The sequence below is a fragment of the Bubalus bubalis genome, chromosome 19, assembly GCF_019923935.1.
Source record: "Bubalus bubalis isolate 160015118507 breed Murrah chromosome 19, NDDB_SH_1, whole genome shotgun sequence".
Classification (NCBI taxonomy): Eukaryota; Metazoa; Chordata; class Mammalia; order Artiodactyla; family Bovidae; genus Bubalus; species Bubalus bubalis.
The window spans coordinates 3,809,619-3,832,678 of NC_059175.1; the positions used below are offsets into that span (position 1 = coordinate 3,809,619).

The window sequence follows — 23,060 nt, forward strand, 5'->3', positions numbered from 1 at the left end:
GGATTAAATAATAAAACACACACAAAACTGACTAGTACATATAATGAATTCATAGAAACACTCAATAATATCTGGATGAAGGGTAATTTTGATGGCCCTTTTGACACTGTGGTGTTACAGAGGACCTTGTGAAGCCTAAAGCGGGGGCGGGGGAGCTCACCAATAGCAGTATCACAAAGGACGAAACAATTTCATCATGTTTGAGTCCACTGCTTTAGGCTTCACAAGGTCCTCTGTAACACCACAATGTCAAAAGGGCCATCAAAATTACCCTTCATCCAGATATTATGAGCAGTCTTTCAAAACTAACAGATTACAGGCTCCCTCATGCAAACTCTTTAGTGGGAATTAAATTAAGCTTATGTCTGGTAATCAGGCTCTAGGAGAAGCAGGTTCTGGTATCTTATCCCACCAAATTAGCTATTAAGACCGGGATTCAGAAGCACCAAGACTATCTCTTCTAGCAAGCGTAAGTGAAAAGTGACTTAGTCTGGATGCATTACCAAAGTCGTATGAAGGTTAGACCATGACTAAGAGCTTGTGGAACATTTGGCCACATTTCTAAGAAGACACTGATCTTTTAAATCCAGATCCTTAAAAGGACAGAGGAATAGATCAGCAGCACTTGTATCTGGTTTATTTAGCTGACCCGGCTTTACAGAAGTAGAAGTTGAGACAGCAAAAGAGACACTGATGTATAGAACAGTCTTATGGACTCTGAGAGAGAGGGAGAGGGTGGGAAGATTTGGGAGAATGGCATTGAAACATGTAAAATATCATGTAGGAAACGAGTTGCCAGTCCAGGTTCGATGCACGATACTGGATGCTTGGGGCTGGTGCACTGGGACGACCCAGAGGGATGGAATGGGGAGGGAGGAGGGAGGAGGGTTCAGGATGGGGAACACATGTATACCTGTGGCGGATTCATTTTGATATTTGGCAAAACTAATACAATTATGTAAAGTTTAAAAATAAAATAAAATAAAAAAAAAAATAAAATAAAAATGCAAATTGCATTTTGGAAAAAAAAAGAAGTAGAAGTTGAGGTAATATATGTCTTGAGACCACATCAGAAATCCTTCTTTCCCTCCATTCTCACCACCCAGAATGGAAGAAAGGAGTTCCTCAGAGACAAGCCTACTGAGTCAGGGACAAACTCCCACCTCAGTTATTTTAGGGACTTTGTTGCTTTATTTGAAGAAAAAAAGGGTGACAGCAGCTGAGGAGCAGATAAAGCTACATTGTGTAACTCCAAATCATTTTTGTCTTTTTGAAGATAAAAGAGAAGAAAAGGATACAACATTTAATTTATGATAAATCAGCCATCAGATCCTTTATTAAGACCCTGTTTCATTTCCAGATACAAGTCTGGTAAAAATTCCCTCTCTCTCCTGTATGTACAGGAGGTTCATGCTTCTGTTCTTAAACTTTTATCTTCATGAATTAAGTTTATTAAATGACAAATTCTTATAGGGACCTTTAAAGGACTCAGAATTCATGACTTGCTTCTTAATGGGCCTCTAATACACTAATGCATTTCCTGCCTGTCCATGTCTTAGAGAATCCACTCGTTTCTCTTTACTAGTAATAGAACTATATAATTTTAAAGTACTCTGTATAGTGTGGGAGGGACTTAAAATGGTAGATATGGAATTAACACTGGAGATTACTTGTGCAGTAACTTCATAGAAAACACAGATGAAATGACTTGATCTTGTAATTTAACTGCTTTAGTTAGTCAGATCTACGACTGGAGTTTAAAACCCAATTTCATGACTTCTACCTCGGAAAAATGACATAACCTCCCTGTGCTTCAGTTTTCTCAGCTGTTTAAAATAGGGACTGTTGCAGGTGATTATTACAGGATGAAAATTAAATAATATCAATTCAAGACATGAATTGGTAGTATTTTATTATTTCTGATTCTCAGTCCACGATTTTTTATCATGTTGGTTCCCTAAATACAGAAATGCTCCATTAATGATACTTATAAACTCATTGGTTTTTAAAAATTTAAACTACATTATATGTAATTTAATTTATTCACATTTGATATATTTTGCAGTAAGAAAGACCAGGAAAAAGAAAAAAAAAAAAAAAAAACTGGACAATTCCTTTTCCACCTGTATTTTAAAGGTGATTAAAAAAGAGGTATGTTTTAAAGAATACCATTTTCTACTTTTCATATCCTGAAGCATGAAAAAGGACAAAAGAAATTGGCCTTCAAATGTTCATCTGAAGAACTGGTAATGTTTAGTGATGAGAAAGAAGTAAGAATAAAGTTGGGGTTAAGTCTTTAAGTATGAGAAAAGTGTTTGGGGAGTGGTGAACAGCTCCTCCTCCTACAGAAGGATGGTTAAGAAGGGAGCTTTTTTGGCAAAACTAATACAGTTATGTAAAGTTTAAAAATAAAATAAAATAAAAAAAAAAAAAAGAGGAAAAAAAATAAATAAAAAAAAAAATAAAATTGACCAATGTCAAAAAAAAAAAAAAAAAAAAAGAAGGGAGCTTTTACATGTGAATTACAGGGAGTTGGAAAACATACTAATTGTAGATGCCAAAGAAAAAAAAACCTTTCTAGAAGTCAGGGAACCTTCCATGGAAGGCAGGGAAAGGAAGCAGGCAATTTTAAAAATCCCTGTAAATCTTCTAAATAGTAATTTAAGAAACAGCATTAAATCCTCCTCGTTACAAGATAAACATATATTGTTTCTGAACAAGCCTTCACTGAAAATATCTGAATAACCCAGTATGAACCAGACTCTGTGAAAAATGAAAATAAAACCACCACCCTTTTTTTCACCCTGTTTATGCTAATTTGGGCAAGCCACTTAATCTATAATCTGGTTTCACAGGCAAAATACTGTTTGGGGGAATTTTAGGTAGTGAAAAAACAGTACTCAACTAGAAAAGGAAAATAAGCTCTAAGAAATTTAAGACCATGAGTAAAAAATGCTGTGTCAATAATGAAAAATAAAGCTCTTCTAGAATGGGGAGGCTGTGGAAAAGAAGCACCAGACATTAGAATCATCCAGGGAGCTTTTTCCACAACAGTAAACTATTACACATGTTCATACCATCCTCTACCTGAGTCATAATTTCCACAGTGAAAACATACCTTCATATATAAAATCCCCAGATAGTTTTAGGATACCAACTTCCCTCTTCACAATCGCTACTGCCTTTTGAGAAAAACAAACTAAAGACTTCTCACTGACAATAACAGAGGAAGATAATTTAAAAGCATAGACTTATTTTATGCTTGCACAAGGCAGGAATATAATGAATATGACCTGCTGACTGGAATTAAGATAAAACAAATGTAGTTATGAAGGGAACCACTGTTAGAAAAAGAAACGAAAGAGAAAATACAGGAAAAAGGTTTTTTGTTGTTTCCTTGAAACACAAAAATAAAGGCCATGGAAAAACACATAATTTTTATGCACACAACACTGACACTAAACACAACAAACCAAAACAGCACAACCCTTGCTTACTTACAAACACATTTACAAAGACATTTCCATATGGCTTTTAAACTTTAACGAACTTTTTATATTTATACTGGGAAGATAATATGAGTACAGGTGCGATAACAAAAAGATTATGGGAAGAGAAGAGAGGATGAGATGAAAACAAAAAAGGAGATGCTTTAGAAAGGAGCATATATCCTAGGATGTCTTCAGGCTGTCAGTCTATGGTCAGTTCAGTAAGCGTGTGAGCAGCACTGACAGCTGCAGACGAAGGGCCCAGGCACGCGCCAGGTGTGCGCCGCCGCCACGCTAACCACGTCCTCACTCTCGCTGTCTGAGTAATGAACCTATTGCTGCCGCTGCTACTGAATCAAGTCCACCTCAAAATTCCATCAGGCATATGCCCAAGAGAAGGGTATTCTAAAAAACCAAAGAACGATGTCACCAGTAAATATTACATCCAGAAAATGACTGAAATCTATAATTTAAGATTTTGGTGCAAGGAATTTACTTGTTAATGTCAGAGTTTAAGAAATACAATCATCCGCACTACTATTTATTGTGTTTTGGACCAGGTAAGCAACTTACACGTGTTATCACTGCATTTAATCAATACAACCACACTCCAAGGCAGGCACTTATATCCATAATTTATAGATGAGAGGACTGAAGCTTACAGAAGTGATTTGCCCAAAGGCACATAGCTATAAGTAATACAGTAAAGACAAGCAATAAGGCTAGGTCGCATACCAAAGCCTGAGCTAAACAAGAGCTAAAGCCGATGCAATATTTTAAACTCAAAATATAAAGTACTGAATACTTTAAGACTTTATGGTTTAACATAACAAAATGTGTCAAAGATAAAATATCAATTACATAATTACATCTAAAAGATGGAAGGGATTTCACCAATACCACTGAGGAGGTCTAGGTAAAAACATGTTACAACATCCTCTGGATCATGGAAAAAGCAAGAGAGTTCCAAAAAAACATCTATTTCTGCTTTATTGACTATGCAAAAGCCTTTGACTGTGTGGATCACAATAAACTGTGGAAAATTCTGAAAGAGATGGGAATACCAGACCACCTGACCTGCCTCTTCAGAAATCTGTATGCAGGTCAGGAAGCAAGAGTTAGAACTGGACATGGAACAACAGACTGGTTCCAAATAGGAAAAGGAGTACGTCAAGGCTGTATACTGTCACCCTGCTTAACTTATATGCAGAGTACATCACGAGAAATGCTGGACTGGAAGAAACACAAGCTGGAATCAAGATTGCTGGGAGAAATATCAATAACCTCAGATATGCAGATGACACCACCCTTATGGCAGAAAGTGAAGAGGAACTAAAAAGCCTCTTGATGAAAGTGGAGGAGGAGAATGAAAAAGTTGGTTTAAAGCTCAACACTCAGAAAACGAAGATCATGGCATCCGGTCCCATCACTTCCTGGGAAATAGATGGGGAAACAGTGGAAACAGTGTCAGACTTTATTTTTCTGGGCTCCAAAATCACTGCAGATGGTGATTGCAGCCATGAAATTCAAAGACGCTTACTCCTTGGAAGGAAAGTTATGTCCAACCTAGATAGCATATTCAAAAGCAGAGATATTACTTTGCCAAAAAAGGTCCGTCTAGTCAAGGCTATGGTTTTTCCTGTGGTCATGTATGGATGTGAGAGTTGGACTATGAAGAAGGCTGAGCGCCAAAGAATTGATGCTTTTGAACTGTGGTACTGGAGAAGACTCTTGAGAGTCCCTTGGACTGCAAGGAGATCCAACCAGTCCATCCTAAAGGAGATCAGTCCTGGGTGTTTATTGGAAAGACTGATGCTGAAGCTGAAACTCCAGTCCTTTGGCCACCTCATGTGAAGAGTTGACTCACTGGAAAAGACTCTGATGCTGGGAGGGATTGAGGGCAGGAGGAGAAGGGGACGACAGAGGATGAGATGGCTGGATGGCATCACTGACTTGATGGATGTGAGTCTGAGTGAACAGTCTGAGTTTGTGATGGACAGGGAGGCCTGGTGTGCTGCGATTCACGGGGTCGCAAAGAGTCGGACACGACTGAGCAACTGAAGTGAACTGAACTGAAGGTTTTAGAAAAGGCAGAGGAACAAGAGATCAAATTGCCAACATCCGCTGGATCATCAAAAAAGCAAGAGAGTTCCAGAAAAACATCTATTTCTGCTTTATTGACTATGCCAAAGCCTTTAACTGTGTGGATCACAATAAACTGTGGAAAATTCTGAAAGAGATGGGAATACCAGACCACCTGATCTGCCTCTTGAGAGACCTGTATGCAGGTCAGGAAGCAACATTTAGAACTGGACATGCAACAACAGACTGGTTCCAAATAGCAAAAGGAGTACGTCAAGGCTGTATATTGTCACCCTACTTATTTAACTTATATGCAGAGTACATCATGAGAAACGCTGGGCTGGAGGAAGCACAAGCTGGAATCAAGATTGCCAGGAGAAATATCAATAACTTCAGATATGCAGATGACACCACCCTTATGGCAGAAAGTGAAGAAGAACTAAAGAGCTTCTTGATGAAAGTAACAGAGGAGAGTGAAAAAGTTGGTTTAAAGCTCAACATTCAGAAAACTAAGACCATGGCCTCTGGTCCCATCACTTCATGGGAAATAGATGGGGAAACAGTGGAAACAGTGTCAGACTTTATTTTTCTGGGCTCCAAAATCACTGCAGATGGTGACGGCAGCCATGAAATTCAAAGACGCTTACTCCTTGGAAGGAAAGTTATGACCAACCTAGACAGCATATTAAAAAGCAGAGACATTACTTTGCCAACAAAGGTCTGTCTAGTCAAGGCTATGGTTTTTCCTGTGGTCATGTATGGATGTGAGATTTGGACTAAAAAGAAAGCTGAGTGCCGAAGAATTGATGCTTTTGAACTGTGGTGTTGGAGAAGACTCTTGAGAGTCTCTTGGACTGCAAGGAGATCCAACCAGTCCATCCTAAAGGAGATCAGTCCTGGGTGTTCACTGGAAGGACTGATGTTGAAGCTGAAACTCCAATACTTTGGCCACCTTATGCGAAGAGCTGACTCATTGGAAAAGACCCTGATGCTGGGAGGGATTGAGGGCAGGAGGAGAAGGGGACGACAGAGGATGAGATGGCTGGATGGCATCACTGACTCAATGGACATGGGTTTGAGTGGACTCCGGGAGTTTGTGATGGACAGGGAGGCCTGGCGTGCTGCGATTCATGGGGTCTCAAAGAGTCAGACACAACTGAGCGACTGAACTGAACTGAAGTAGCTAAGCTATAAACTGATGGTGAGTTAGAGTATATGACAAAACATAATTTAAAAGTCCATTCAACAAACATTATTGGTAAGTTTCAGATATGAACAAGGGAAATCAATCAAGGGTACCAATGATAATACACAGGAAGTTATTATAGAACTTTCAAACAGAAAGCTTAAGAAAGTCTATTTGATTCTTTCATGCTAAAGTGGAAAATATTCCTTAACATAGAGGGGAAGAATAGAAGCTCATTTAATATTCTCAAATTTACCAGAATAATTCTCCTTAATCTGTCAGTTGCGGGAGCTGCCAGGATCATGTCTCTTCAGTTCAGGCAGATAAAAGCAGAAGTGGGAGACTTGAGTTTTTAGAGATTGAGCCCATGTGTAGGCCCCACTTTAAATGAAACAGAACTATGATACCTCCATGAACTTGTAAACAAGGCCATAATTTATTGAATGAAATCAGATTTTCCCATAGGTAACTATGGTAAGTACAAAGTACGGAAGTTAAAGTTCTAAGGTTCTGGGTCTTGAGCTTCTAAATTAAGACAATCACAGATAAACAACACCCCCAACTCCACTTGTAAGCCTTAGAAATACAAATATATTCTGCTTTAAATAGAAGATAAAGGGCTTCCCTGATAGCTCAGTTGGTAAAGAATCTGCCTGTAATGAAAGAGACCACGGTTTGATTCCTGGGTTGGGAGGATCCGCTGGAGAAGGGATAGGCTACCCACTCCAGTATTCTTGGGGTCCCTTGAGGCTCAGCTGGTAAAGAATCCGCCTGCAATGTGGGAGATCTGGGTTCAATCCCTGGGTTGGGAAGAGCCCCTGCAGAAGGGAAAGGCTACCTACTCCAGAATTCTGGCCTGGAGAATTCCATGAACTATATATATAGTCCATGGGGCCACAAAGAGTCGGATACGACTGAGCAACTTTCACTCACTCACTCACAAGCATTAAAAAGAGGATGATAAAATCAATTATAAAGGAAAGCCCTTCCCTTTATATTATATAAAGATAGTATCTGAAGACAAATTATAGAACTAAAAAAAGTAATGGAGCAAAATGATGTGTACTTCAGTCATGTAAGAGGTAAAGAATTCAGAGATTATCCATGAAAACAGCAACTTAAGAGTCATATTAAAATAGCATTCTATTATAAATTTTTCAAAAATAGAAGGGATCATTTTTATACCTGTGTAGAAAAAGTGATCTATATATAGTGGGTGCCAATGTTACTAACCCAAGACAATCCTAATTAGCTTTCATTAATAAAAGAATAAGATAGCTATGGAATATATATAAGGGGATCCAACCAGTCCTTTCTGAAGGAGATCAGCCCTGGGATTTCTTTGGAAGGAATGATGCCAAAGCTGAAATTCCAGTACTTTGGCCACCTCATGCGAAGAGTTGACTCATTGGAAAAGACTCTGATGCTGGGAGGGATTGGGGGCAGGAGGAGAAGGGGACGACAGAGGATGAGATGGCTGGATGGCATCACTGACTCAATGGACGTGAGTCTGAGTGAACTCCGGGAGTTGGTGATGGACAGGGAGGCCTGGTATGCTGCGATTCATGGGGTTGCAAAGAGTCGGACATGACTGAGCGACTGATCTGATCTGATCTATTTTTAAAAAGTTTCTTAGATATACAATTAATTCAAAAAAATTAATGGAGATTTGGAAAACTGGGAAGGTTACTAAGTTGAACATCCTTTATTTGAAAAGGAATCAAAGGACATAAAGCAGATAATTAAACAGTGGAAAGCACTGCTCCTTTCAAAATGTAGACAAATAAAGGAAGATACTGATCCATAGCTGTGTTTCTCTTCAGATTATATGAATCTTTTCCCTTTTACTAAAGATTCCTGGGGAGGTGAGGGAGGGGAGAAAAAATAGGAGGATACTGAAAAAGAAACAACCAATAAAAGTATAACCAAAAAAAGAAATAGAAAAGGAATATATAGGAGCAAGAGAGACAACTTAGAAAAATATTAACTTGAAAAAGTGACGAGAAAAATTTATAAATACAGTAAACAGAACAAGATTATAATATAAAATTAACATCTGAATCTTAGTATAGCATGAAATTTGTTTCTAATCCAGGAGACTAAATATGAGGATATGCATGTGTCCAGGATATATGTGCCCCTGGAAACATTCAAAGCTTATGGTGGTTCTTAGAGTCACATTCCTAAGCAAAGGAGAGAGGTTTCTAATAATGCTCAGGGATACAATCATAGAATTGTCCTTAAAAATACATGAGACTCACTTCCAAGTTTAGGTTTGCTCATTACGCTGAAAACAGGCCTCGATGAAGAAGGATAATGACTAAAGGTGAGTTCACTGACTATGGCTTCTGAGATGTAATCTGAGATTACTTCTCTAGTGCAAGCAGGAAATCAGTGAAGTAGAACCTCCAGAAGACTGGGGCAGGGGGAAGCCTTGATGGAGAGCTAGATTATATGGAAGTTAGAAAATACAGGTTTAGGGACTTCCCTGGCGGTCCAGTGGCTAAGACTCCATGCTCCCAATGCAGGGGGCCCGGGTTCGATCCCTGGTCGGGGAACCAGATCCCACATGGCACAACTAAAAGATTCTGCATGCCACAGCTGCTAAGTCGCTTCAGTCGTGTCCGACTGTGTGTGACCCCATAGACGGCAGCCCATCAGGCTCCCCCGTCCCTGGGATTCTCCAGGCAAGGTTCCTTCTCCAATGCCACAGCTAAGTGCCACTAAATAAATAATAAATATATATAAAAAAGAAAATACAGGTTTATTGAGTGTTCTCTTTCTTGAGACCAAAACACACACACACACACACACACACACAAACACAGAGTAAACCTATCTCTAGCTAAAAGAAGCAAAGAGGAATGCTCCTCTTCACTACACTGAAGAAAAACAGTTAGAACAACGCATAGTAGGAAAATGACTACTTTCTATTTGGTTTCTGGCCGTTGGAAACGAGCTGATGACGCTCTGCTTTGTTCGGGAAGATAACCAGACCTACCGTGCGGCAACGTTATGTTTGCGCCATCAATGATCGCTTGTGCCAGTTCATGATCATTGCTTTCAAATGCAAGTGCTGCAGCCTTCAAGGCATCCCAAATCTCTTTACGGCCTTCAAAAGCTGGTGCGGTATCCCAAAATTCATCTCTTTTGCTGCGCAGCTGTCCATCTGTCATGGGATAATCGCTTTTCCATTTAGGTTTCTCCTTTTTCAAAGGCTGGTTACGACCTAAAGCAACTGAAGAAAAATAAAAGGCTGACATCAAAACCAAAATTTATAAAAGATGTATTAATAGTTATCTGGTCATTCTTCTTTGATTCTTTCATCAAAATTATAGCTAGAAGCTGGCCTACTGGCTAATTCTTACATTCTGAAATTCCTCTAACCTATTTTATTTTAGATCTACAAGGGCAAATGGAGACATTACGTCAAATCTTCCAGGGCAAGTTAGTACCTCTTTTTCATTCAATCTGTCTCCTCCAAAGGATGATTTTTAAAATTACCTAGAGAAACAGTAACAAGTGTTCCATCAGTCCATCAGTAGTGGCAGGATTTGAAAACAGTCAAAGAAGGGACTTGCCTGGTGGTCCAGTGGCTAAGACTCCATGCTATTAGATGCATGGGGCCTGGGTTCGATCCCTGGTCAGGGAACTAGATCCTGCATGCTCCAACTAAGTTCACAGGTCGCAACCAAAGATACTCCATGTGGCAACTAAAAAGACCCTGTGTGCAGCCACTAAGACTTGGTGTAGCCAAAAAACATTTAAAAATTAAAATAAAAAAATAAAAAGTTAAAGGGTGCCATAAAAGAGAGGTGAGGTTCTAGGAGAAACCAAATCACAGCAGTGGCCTGAATCTCATGATCCTGTGAAGCCAGAGAGCAGGAACTGAGAAATCTCGCAGAGGGAAAAGACTGCTCTGTGGTGTCCAAAGGAAGGACAGCCGAACCACGAGATCCACAAGGAAACCTGACCCTAGAAAAGCTTCCTCTAGGAACCTGTTCTGGACTTGAGTCTAGGAACCGTTAAAACCCTTCTCTGAGACTCAGATACTGAAGCTACTTTAGAAAAGCATGAGGGAAAGAGGTAGCTGGTGCTTTACTTTCTGGAGGGACGAGGGCTGAACCGGCGATCCTTGATACTGCACCAAGGGAGAAACCCCCCACTACAAGGAGAACTACAACAACACTCCAGTTTCAGTTCAAGAGGAGAAGAAAACGGAGGGTAAGAGTTCACTCCTTTTCCTGCTCTCGGTGGCAGCATGGCTCCTTCGAGAAAAGCAGTAGTGCTACCATGATGCTAGAGTGAGTCTGAAGGAGCTTCTTCACAGCCAGAAACTTACCTGGCACATGATCACTGATCGCAAACTGACATACAGAGACACTCTTATCTTATACAGTGCCATAGGTGAGAAGCTGTTCAACAGATGGAACAACAGGTAAAAATAAAACCGAGGCTCCATGGAGTATTGGGTTAAGAGTGGGTTTGAAATAAATGACAGAGGGTAGGAAGCAGAGGGTGTATGTCAAAATTCAATGTTCTATATTTAATTACAGGAAGACTAATAATTTAAAAGATATTACTCTCAAAATGATTCTAAAGAATCCCAGAAATTAACCACTCCCTCACTGGCCCAGGGCCAAATGAATTTTGGATTATTCATAAAAGAAATAAAATGACTCTAGCCCCTAGGCAATCTCTACGTCCTATACCAGGCTATATTCCCAGATGACAGAACCATTTCTTGCTGCAGAATGTCCCTGGTTTGACACTTGGACTAAACCATGATCTCTCTACACCCTATCTGGCCAGTGTATCCCAAAGCAGCACATCAGGTCTCACCCTCCCCCCTTCAGACTAGCACGCCGTGCCAGTGCCAGCTGTTTTCCTTTAAAACATTCAGTATTTTCGTTTTTAATGTTTTAACTGAAGGATAACTGCCTTATATAATTTTGTGGCTTTCTGTCATACATCAACAAGAATCAGCCATAGGTACACCCATGTCCCCTCCCTCCCTGCCCCCACCCTTCAGCCCGTCACAGAGGCCCTGTTTGACTTCCCTGAATCACACAGCAAATTCCCACTGGCTGCCTGTTTTACACATGGTACTGTAAATTTCTATGTTACTCTCTCCATACATCTCCCTTCTCCCTCCTCTCCTCCCCCCATGTCTACAGGTCTGTTCTCTATGTCTGTTTCTCCTTTGCCACCCTGAAAGTAAATTCACCAGTGCCATCTCTTTAGATTCCATATATATGAAAACACTCAGTATTTTGACCCATTGTATTATTTGGCCCTCTAATTTGTCTTAGTGAGATGCAAACCAGTTGAGTTCTAAAAGAGTGTGTACAGAAGAAGGAAAACTGTCTATTAAGTGGCAGAGCTGAATACAGAACCCGTCTCCTTACTTAATGAACGAGTATTTACTGAGTGTCCACTAAGGATAACACTATATATGTTATATCAGGTGTTCATATCAGGTTCAATTCAAATGTGAGAAACATAATTTATACTATTGACTTTTCCCTGTATCTTCTCAATAATACAGACAGATGCAGATTAAGCATTATTCCCCAAAAGGTGTTCAGAATATGTCAGATAATGACATTCCACCCCTGAATGATTCCACAATAAGGTAAAATTGAAGATAAATTTTATTTTCTGCTACATTAACCTTTAGATGAGTCAGAAACAGTTTAGAGACAACACTCTTAGTTTACTGAGCAGAGAGTGGAAGATAAGGCATCATAGATACCTAACTCAATGCTCAAATAAATACTTATTTGAGTAAAAATTAATGTCTACTTGAATAGTTCCAGAGAACTGTCTAATATCATATGTATTAAATGTACCAGAGGGAAAGTCGGTATAACTCTATCACTGTGAGAGAATAACAAGGCAAAGGTAAAGACAAAAAACCTCCACAATCTTGGTACTTAAATGAAGGAAACGAAAAGGCTCTCAAAGAGAGGAACTCAACAGAAAAACTATCTTGTAATAAAGGTGGAAAACAGTTTGCAAAAAGAAAGTAAAATGCCTTCCTTACAAATATAGGGCTTTATTTTACCTCCCCCTATCTGTAGAAGACATACGAATAAAGCCAAATAAAAAGGACAGATGATACATTATGCTGCTTAGGGATAATCACTGTTGTAAATGCATTTTCAAATCTATGCTGTCAACAGTTTCAAAGTAATTACTTTAGGCAAAAGTAAATCAGAGAAAATAAATGCTTGTGACATGTAAGTAAAGTTTACTTTTATTTCCATCTAGGTCTCTGCTTTTCCTATATTTCAAACTTAAGTAATAAAGAATATCTGCCTATCAAATGGGCTTCCCTGGTGGCTCAGATGGTAAAGCGTCTGCCTGCAATGCGGGAGACCTGGGTTCGATTCCTGGGTCGGGAAGATCCCCTGGAGAAGGAAATGGCAATCCACTCCAGCACTCTTGCCTGGAAAATCCCATGGACAGAGGAGCCTGATAGGCTACAGTCCATGAGGTCACAAAGAGTCAGACACGACTGAGCAACTGCCTATCAAATGTCCACTTATAACACAGAAATCGACTTAGCAACTAAGCATGTTTGCACCAAGTCAACCATTTTCAATTATTAAGAAATAAGACATCAAATATATATATTCAATTAGATTACATTTTATACTCTGAACCTTTCAAATTTATCTTGCTTCCCACAACTTCAAACTCCTGATGCCAAGAGAGAGATGCTCAGTATCAGTTACAGTATCTGGAACTAAGCACTGTGCTCCAACAATACATTTAAAGACAGGAAACAACTTATTCCCCAAATCTTTGTTTCTAAACCTTTAAATTGTAGGTGACCAATGATACTAAGTTTATTTAATCCCATGGTTTAACATACAAGATACCAAAGATTAATAAAGAAATCGAATTTTTTAAAAATCTAGGTTATTTTAGGAAACATCCCTTTTTCCCTATCATTGCACATTTACTTTCAAAACTTTGCCAAAAACTCACCTTCTCAGCAGCCTCTTGATCTACTCCTTATCTTTCCTTGCAACCTTTCAACATTTCTTCCCACGATGTGACAAATAAATAGATCTAACATGTAAAACCCCAAGAAAGATTTGCTTCTCAGAGCTAAACAGCAATATAATCTTAAATATTTTTATCAACTGAATGCATTTTGCAAGTCATCTGGATACTTTATTGGCAAAAAAACAATGACATCCAGAGTGAAATATGTTTATAATTGTTTGCCTGCTTTTGGTTCCTCTCTGAAAACTGATTTAATATTGGGACTCTTCAAATAAAGGAAGGAGAGGCCATAAAGCATAGGTACTGTAGACATCAAGATATGACTCAAGAAATAATAGCTTTAAAGGCTGTAAACCTAAAGAATCAGTTTTCCTAGCACAACAGGCTGAGGGAAAAAACTGAATATGTAAAAAGATCACCATCAAAGGGAAAAATGTTGTTTAAAAGAATTCTGAAGACTTTAAAGCAGCATGGAACAGAACTAGGATAATGTACCTATTTTAGATTGATTAGTCTTAACATCATGAAAATGAAGGAAATTCTCCCCTCACTTCAAGAATTAAGAATAGATCCTACAGAACCTTCTGTAACAGACTGTGCTAGCCTAAGAGGACAGTTGTAAAATATTTTATTCTCATTTGAATTTAGAATACTCTATATATACACATATACACACACATATATTCCCTAAAGTAACTAACTGCCAAAATAAAAATAGGGATATGGGGCTTAAAATGCCTCAAATAAGAGCATCAACAAGCCAACAGTCAACATCATACCCATATCTGCTGTACTGTCTTGAGGATTTAGAGGTGGAAGAGATCTCAGATGGTATAAGCCCAGCTTACTATTAACATTTGACAGAAAACCTAACAAGGATAAATACACTGCTGAGGGTCACAAAGAGCTAAGACTAGAATCCAGATGACTAGCTTCAAAGGCCAGAGCTCTTCTCACTACAGCACTCCATGTCTTACCAGAGCTGCCAAGTATGCTTGCTTTTACAGAAGTACCATATCAATTATGAAGGTTCACGCAAAATAAAGCATGTGCCAAGCTGTTTTTCTAATAGCATGCATCCATCTCTTCCAAGCTTCACTATGACCAATGCAATGGCTCTGGTAGGACAAAGGAAAAGCTAACCAAGAAACTCCACCTCTCCAAAAGAGAATCCCACAGGGGAAGAGGCAGTACAGTTTTCTGGTCTGTCAGTTTCAATTTACAAAGTACTCAGTACCTATACAAGATCAGGCACTGAAGATCACATGCGTGCATACTTAAGTTAGATACACCACTTTCTATGCTGCAATTTTATAATAAATAAAAATGAGAACTTTGACTATGTTTCTATCCTCAAGTTTATAAAAATTAAGCATCTGGAGCATAATTTTAAAGGCATATATGATCATTTCTAATGTGTGAGCTACCTTTATTGAGGGGGAAAAATCAACATAATTTTTGATTTATCAATCAAAAAATAGAGAAGTCTATGAGTCATAAGGACTTCTCTGCGCTGTGTCTCAGAGTTTAACTCTCCTTACAATAGCTTGAGCACACAAACAGGCAGCAGGAAAGTCTAGTACAGTGAAAGCCGCTCAGTCGTGTCCAGCTATTTGCGACCTCATAGACTACACAGTCCATGGGATTCTCCAGGCCAGAATACTGGAGTGGGCAGCCTTTCCCTTCTCTGGGGGATCTTCCTGACCCAAGGATCGAACCCAGATCTCCCGCATTGAGGTGGATTCTTTACCAGCTGAGCCACCAGGGAAGCCCACAGGAAAACCTAACCGCAACATAATGTTTCAAGGACTTTTTAAATGAATCATTAAAGATGTTGTAAAAGCATACAATTAAATCTCTCTCTCTCTCTCTCACACACACACACCCCTTTAAAAAGGGGTAACATTACACAAAGTTGGGGAAAGAATATGGTCACCTAACACCAGCACACTGTACCTTTTATGTGATACTGAAACTTTCAGATGGTTCATTCTACTCGGGGAGGGGGATGGCTTCATCCAGTATTACATTCTTCAGAATGCAGGGACCTTCTCTTCCCTCACTTTATGGACAGTTTGGGGGAGGGAAGCAAACACAAGTCAAGGATGCCCACAATGTCCACTACTATTTAACACTGTATTGAAGTGCTAGCCAACACAATCAGGCAAAACAAAACAGAAGCATAAGGGCCAGAATGGAAGAAAACCACCTCTAATTGCAGATGATATGATGGTACGACTGGAAAATACGAGAAAGTTGGTGCTAAAAAGAAATAGAAACTAACATGGTGGCAGAACATAAAATGCAAGCCTTCTTATATACATAAAACGTCCAGCTAGGAGACGCAGTGGGCGAAAAGGCCCTGTTTATAACAGAAACATAAAAGAAAAAATACTTGGAATGCAACACCTCAGAAAGGCTTTTAAAACTACTGAAAGATAAAAGTAGACTTGAAACAATGAAAACAATCTCTTGTACTTGGACATGAACATTACAAGGATATCAATTCTTCTAAAGTTAATATCCACATTTAATACAATTCCAGTGAAAATAATTTTTAAAAACTTTTTCTGATACTAGATGAGTTGATTCTAAAACACATATGGAAAAACAAGGAGGAACAGTTAAAAGAATCCTGAAAAATAAACATAAGTGAGCTAGTCCTATAAATATGCACATTATAAAAGCATTACAATTAGAAGCATGTAAAGCACATGACTATTTAGATCAATAGAACAGAATAAAGTTCAAAAAACCCATGTATGCAATGGATATTTAGTATATGATAAATATTTTATCTTAAATCATTGGAGAAAAATGGGAATTTTAATAAATAGTATCAGAACTGGACAGCTATTTACAAAAAGATAAAATTGGGTCAATAGTTTAAATTGCACACCAAAATAAACTCCACAGGAATCGGCATGTAAAAATTAATTACCAGTACTAGAAGAAAATACAGATAAGTTTCTCTATAACCTAGGAATAGTGAATGCTTTTCAAAAGAAATGAAAAAAGACTGACATTTAATCTTATATAAATTTTTGTATGGGGGCAGGAAGAGTCAAAACACAAATGACAAGCCTAGAGGAAATAACTGCAACTTTCTGTCACAAAAGGCTGATTTCCCTCATAGTGAAAACTCTTAAAAATGAAGGAAAAAAGGGAAAACTCTGTGACAGAAAAATGGGCAACAGATGTGACCTTATATTTGAAAGGAAAATAGGAAATGACATATGAAAAAATTTCTAACCTCAGTTATGCTGTGTGCTTAGGTGCTCAGTCGTGTCCAACTCTTTGCGATCCCATGGACTGTAGCCCACCAGGTTCCTCTGTCCATGGGATTCTCCAGGCAAGAATACTGGAGTGGGTTGCCATGCCTTCCTCCAGGGGATCTCCCCAACCCAGGGATTGAACCCAGGTCTCCTGAACTGTGGGCAGACTTTATTACCAGGGAAGCCCAAGAATACTGAAGTGGGTAGCCTATCCCTTCTCCAGTGGATCTTCCTGACCCAGGAATCGAACCAGGGTCTCCTGCGTTGCAGGCAGATTCTTTACTAGCTGAGCTGCCAGGGAAGCCCCCCAAGCCTCAGATATAAGAGAAAGCAAAGTGAAAACTATGCTAGAATTATTTATCTGGCTCTTAGAAAGGAAATAATCAGGAATCGGACAACACATTATGCTACTGAATTGTGCAGAAATAGATATGCTTCTACACATGCTAAGAGTCTAAGGTCCCATAGGATTATCACTTAAAGGAATCCTAGATGGAGGGGGACTCTGACAACATCTAAGAAAATCACTTATTCATTCACTCATTGAGCCAGCAACCCTGGTTTTAGGATTCTACTTTCAAGATATACTTCCATAAATATGAAACATAAAAGGTTATATCCTACAGGCTTATTTGTATTAGAAACAATCTAACAGATACTATCATACATCCACACGATGAAGTACAATGCAACTGTACAGAAAAAGGAAAAGCCCTATGAACTCAAATGGAGAGATCTCTAGAATATATAAGTAAAAGCAAGAAAGAGAGCAGTACATATATACATTTTGTTTAGGAAATATATATGTATGTATGTGTGTGTGGTAGAAGCAACAGAGATAAGAGCAAGACTCTTTATATAGATTTGACTTATGAAAAATTTTAAGTATTTTACATTTGCAAAACGAAAGCGAACCAAAAACAGAAGCAGCAAGCCCAAACACTGAACAGAGAAACTAATCTAACTGTATCACGTATTTAAAGTACCATACAAAGAATACAGTGATTTCAAGCTCATTTTGAACATGATACCATGACCATACATTTTTAGTGGGACAAATCCTAAGGAACAAGAGACACACCACAAAGACGTCTTAAACCTTTTGGGAGGTGTCATGCCATGCAGCTTGTGGAATCTTAGTTTCCCGAAGGGACTGAAACCAGGCCCATGTCAGGGAAAGCCCAGAGTCCCAGTCACTGGGCCACCAGAGAATTCCCAAGACACCTTAACCTTTATTCTAGAGACTAAAGTAAACTAAGAATTAATGAAGAATACCAATTACTATAATTTTAAAACCTATGATACTTACTGCAGGATGAAGCAAGTAAGGAACAGTATTATTATCAATAGAAAGCAAGATTTTTTATTAAAGAGAAAATAAAATATAAAAGAAAAAGAAAAAACTTAGGTTAATTTTGAATTGGAAATACCAATAGGAACTTATAATTTAACAATAAAAAGTATTTTATAGTTCTGTTGACTAAAGGGACTTACAAACAAGGACAACCCCGTAGCAATGAGCATACCTAGCTCCCAGATCTTAGTTTTAAACACCATTCCCCCCTAAAAAGGCCCTATTTAGAGAAATAAAAAGGGCTATTTAGAGAAATGGCTAGTTCCATGGCCAGAGCTGGGAAAATTTAAAGCAAAACTGGTGATTCATTTCTTATACGATATACATGTTTCAATGCCATTCTCCAGGTTCGATGCAGGATACAGGATGCTTGGGGCTGGTGCACTGGGATAACCCAGAGGGATGGTATGGGGAGGGAGGTGGGAAAGGGGTTCAGGAAGGGGAACATGTGTACACCTGTGGCAGATTCATGTTGATGTATGGAAAAACCAATACAATATTGTAAAGTAAAAAATAATAATAATAATAAAGAAATGATAAATGGTTAAAAATATAAACAAAACAAAACTGGGACAGCTGCCTGTTAAGAAGGCAAGAAAGTCCTCAAAAAACTAGTATATTAATGAGATCATGTCAAAGGCACAAAGGAGAGGGTCTGAAGGGGACAACATCTGCATCAGTTCTGGAGCATCAAGAATAATGACCGTGGGACTTCCCTGGTGGTCCAGAGGCTAAGACTGCACTTCCAATGCAGAGGCCCAGGTTTGATCCCTGGTCAGGGAACTAGATCCTACATGCTGCAACTGAGAGTTTCACATGCCACAGCTAAAACAGATGCCACCATGAAGACCACAATGCCACCATCAGACCCGGTGACTGCCACAGTGAACGCCACATGAAGACCCGGTGCAGACAAAAAAAAAACAAACAAATAGTTTTCAAAATGACTGAAACAGACTTTAAAATACTAAATCAGGGACTTGCCTGGTGGTCTAGTGGTTAAGACCCATGCCCTGCCCCCACTTCCAGTGGAGGACACAGGTTCAATCCCTAGTCGGGGAATTAAGATCTTGCATTTTTTCGGCACAGCCCAAAAATAAAATAATTTTTTAAATACTGAGTAAATAAAAATTCTAATATTAACACTAAACGGGAAAAATAAGAGGAAAAAAAAGAGAAATACTAAAAGGGAAAAATAAGAGGAGAAAGACTCTTTCTTACCGAAGAATGCTGGTAATAAAGGAAGAAAAGAATGACATATTTAAAAGAATCATTCTTTACAATTCCTTACCTGACTCAGGTAAGGATTATTACTAAATATACTAAAACATCATGGCAGGACATACAAGGTGTCAGAGGACCAGCACCAATATTGTGAACTGCTAAGAAGAAATTCGACAGTAGACACCTGACATTCATTACCTTAACCAAGCGACCAAACCTGGTAGCTTCCTGAGGCATCGCAATATGAAGCACACAAAGATGAAGGATTCTTATCCAAAACGTATAACTTGAATCTAATTAAACTTCTAAACCTAACTTCTCATTTACAGGAAATGAAAAGACTAAAGCAGTAAGTTAAAACATCTTCAGACACTGCCAATCATTTCCTGGAGAGTAAAACTGTCCCCTGTTGAGAACCACTGGTCTACACCAAATGAGATGAAATACGAACTTTGGTTGGAACCCAGTATGGAAAAAAGCTATAAAAGACAATATGGGGCAACTACATACATCTAAATAAGGCTAGATAACAGATGTCATTAGGAAATTACTTTCAAATTTTCTTAGGAATGATAATATTATAATGACACAGGAAAATAGTCTTATTCATAAAGCAGAGGCATGATGGGGTTTTCAGGAAGTGTTACGTGTTATGATGCCTACAACTTTCAATTGGTTCAGCTATTAAAATGGAGAGTGAGCATGTCTATACATATACACACATACAAAAGAGGAAAATGTGTATTCAGCAAGAAGCACTAAATTTACATGGGGAGTATATGTGTATTCATTATATTATTTTTTCATGTTTGAATATATTCACAGTAAAAATTCAGGGGAAAAAACACAAACCCTGAAAAACAGAAAGACATGAATACAATACTCCAGGCACTTCAGTTCTCAACCTGGTATCACACCTTTTGGATACTCCTCATTATGGTCATACAGCTGTGGAAGTTCCCCATATTATATTTATCTCAGTTTTATTTATTTATTTATTTTACTTCACAATACTGTATTGGTTTTGCCATACACCCATATTTGATTTTAATAAAAGATACAGGAATTATATATTTAAGATGCTAAGCATATAATTCAGAAGCTGAATCCTTGTGCCCCAGCTTCCGAGTTCTACCGGGGCAAGGCTTTTAGGCACATGCCTAGTCCTCTTATACAGTCCCATGTTCAGATTCCAAGGCCTGTCCCTGAGCACTGGGACCATCTACAAAACTCAAAAGCAACAGAAGCACTGAACAGTTATTTTCTTAAATTTTCATCTATGGGTTAGTGCTTATTTAGAACAAGGAGTTAATAACTGAGCAATATTTAAAAGAACATTAAATAATAATGAGAGAGTCAATTTACCAGGAAAATAACAGCAATAAATGACTATGCACCTAACAACAGGACTTCAAAGTACATGAAGAAAAAACTGAATTAAAGGAGACAGACCATCCTACAATCACAAGTAAACACATTAACAGTTTCTATTAGTAACAGATAGATCAAGGAGCCAGAAAATCAGGAAGAACACAGGAGACCTGAACATTATCAACAAACCGGACTTAAATGACATTGTAGGATGTCCCACCCAACAAAGAGAGAACATACATTCTTGTCAAGCGCATATACAGACCACTCACCAACACAGATCACACAAAGCTGAAAAGAGCAGAAGTCATACAGTGTGTTCTATAACTACAATGAAATTAAATTAGAAATCAGTAACATGAAGATACCTGGAAAAATCCCCAAATAACTAGAAATTAATCATGAGTCAAAGGGAAATTAGAAAATAATTTCAACAGAGTGAAAATGAAATACATCAAAACTTATGATGCTGCTAAAACATACTGATTGGATGAAAAATTAGAGCATTAACATGTTTCTATTAGAAAAGTTTCAAATCAGTGAAGCAGGCTTCCACCTTAAGACTGAAAAAACAAATTAAACTCAAAGAAAAGAATAAAAAGCAAAAACCAAAGAAACTGAAAACAGAAAAACAGAAAAATCATAAAAGCAAAATCTGGTTCTTTAAAATATTAAACTGATAAACCTCTCAGGCTGATCAAGAAAAAAAGAAGACAAATACTACCAATATCAGGAATGAAAGAGGTCATCTCACTACAGACTCAGCAGACATTAAAGGGATAATAAAGGAATATCCATTCATGAAGAAAAGGATAATTGGGTTAAGACTTCCCTGGTGGCTAAGATGGTAAAGCGTCTGTCTACAATGCGGGAGACCTGGGTTCGATCCCTGGGTCGGGAAGATCCACTGGAGAAGGAAATGGCAATCCACTCCAGTACTACTGCCTGCAAAGTCCAACGGACAGAGGAGTCACAAAGTCGGAAAGAAGTCACAAAGAGCTAATTTGATAAGCTCTCTATATATTGTCTACATGATAAGATACTACATTTATTTTTCTTTAAAAACCCCAACAAAGAAAATTTCAGGTTCAAATGGTTTCATTACTGAATTCTATCAATATACAAGGAAGAGATGATACTAATTATTCCAAGTACACGTGTATACCTGTGGTGGATTCATTTTGATATTTGGCAAAACTAATACAGTTATGTAAAGTCTAAAAATAAAATAAAATAAAAAAAAAAATTATTCCAAGTAACTTTCAGAAAACAAAAGAGCTCAGGAGGATTTCCCTAGTGCTACAGTGGATGAGAATCCACTTGCCAACGCAGGGACACAGGTTCGATCCCTGGTCTGGGAAGCTTGGCATGCATGGACCAACTAAGCCTGTGAGCCACAACTGCTGAAGCCTGCGTGTCCCAGAGCCCACATGCTGCAACTGCTGAAGCTCGGAGCCTAGCGCCTGTGCTCAGCCACAGGAGAAACCACTGCAATGAGAAGCCCACACCCGGCAACGAAGACACTCTAATTCATGAGATCTAAACTGCACTGACAACAAAGCCAGAAAAATATAAGAAAATTATCAACTATCAACAAAACCAAAAGTACTATAGACACAGAGATGACATAAAGACCTTATCAGTCATAACAGCACTCAAAGAATTCATCATCTACATACCTGTACTAAAGGAAACATTAAAAAGTCTTTGGGCAGAAATAAAATGATAACAGATGGAAACCTTAATCTACATAAAGGAATACAGAGTACCAGAAATGGATAACTACATGGATAAAAATAAAAGACATTTAAAATTATTATTCATACCTCATTATGAGTGATATCAATCGGAAAAGGCACAGTAAGGACTTCCAAAAATCTTCTCCATTAATGCAATGAGAACATTGGCAATAACTCAAACTTAAGTACTCTGGAAATTAACCAAAGACTTGCAACAATCCAGGGAACATTTATTTTTTCTTATTCAAGGAAAACAGCTACTGTATGTGGTGTTTTAGCATGTATTATACCCATCCTCCTCTCCCCAGCTCAGGGGCAGCCCTG

General features: G+C 38.4%; 1 protein-coding gene across 2 annotated transcripts in view; it reads right to left on the minus strand.

Moving 5' to 3' along the window:
- The window catches only part of UBTD2 (ubiquitin domain containing 2), a 62,897-nt gene that overhangs the window by 8,968 nt on the left and 30,869 nt on the right, over positions 1-23,060 (minus strand). For both annotated transcript variants that reach the window (XM_025270846.3, XM_025270847.3), the window contains exon 2: positions 9,758-9,994. In XM_025270846.3, the coding sequence (XP_025126631.1) occupies positions 9,758-9,994 (237 nt within the window). The remainder of the gene's footprint in view (positions 1-9,757; positions 9,995-23,060) is intronic.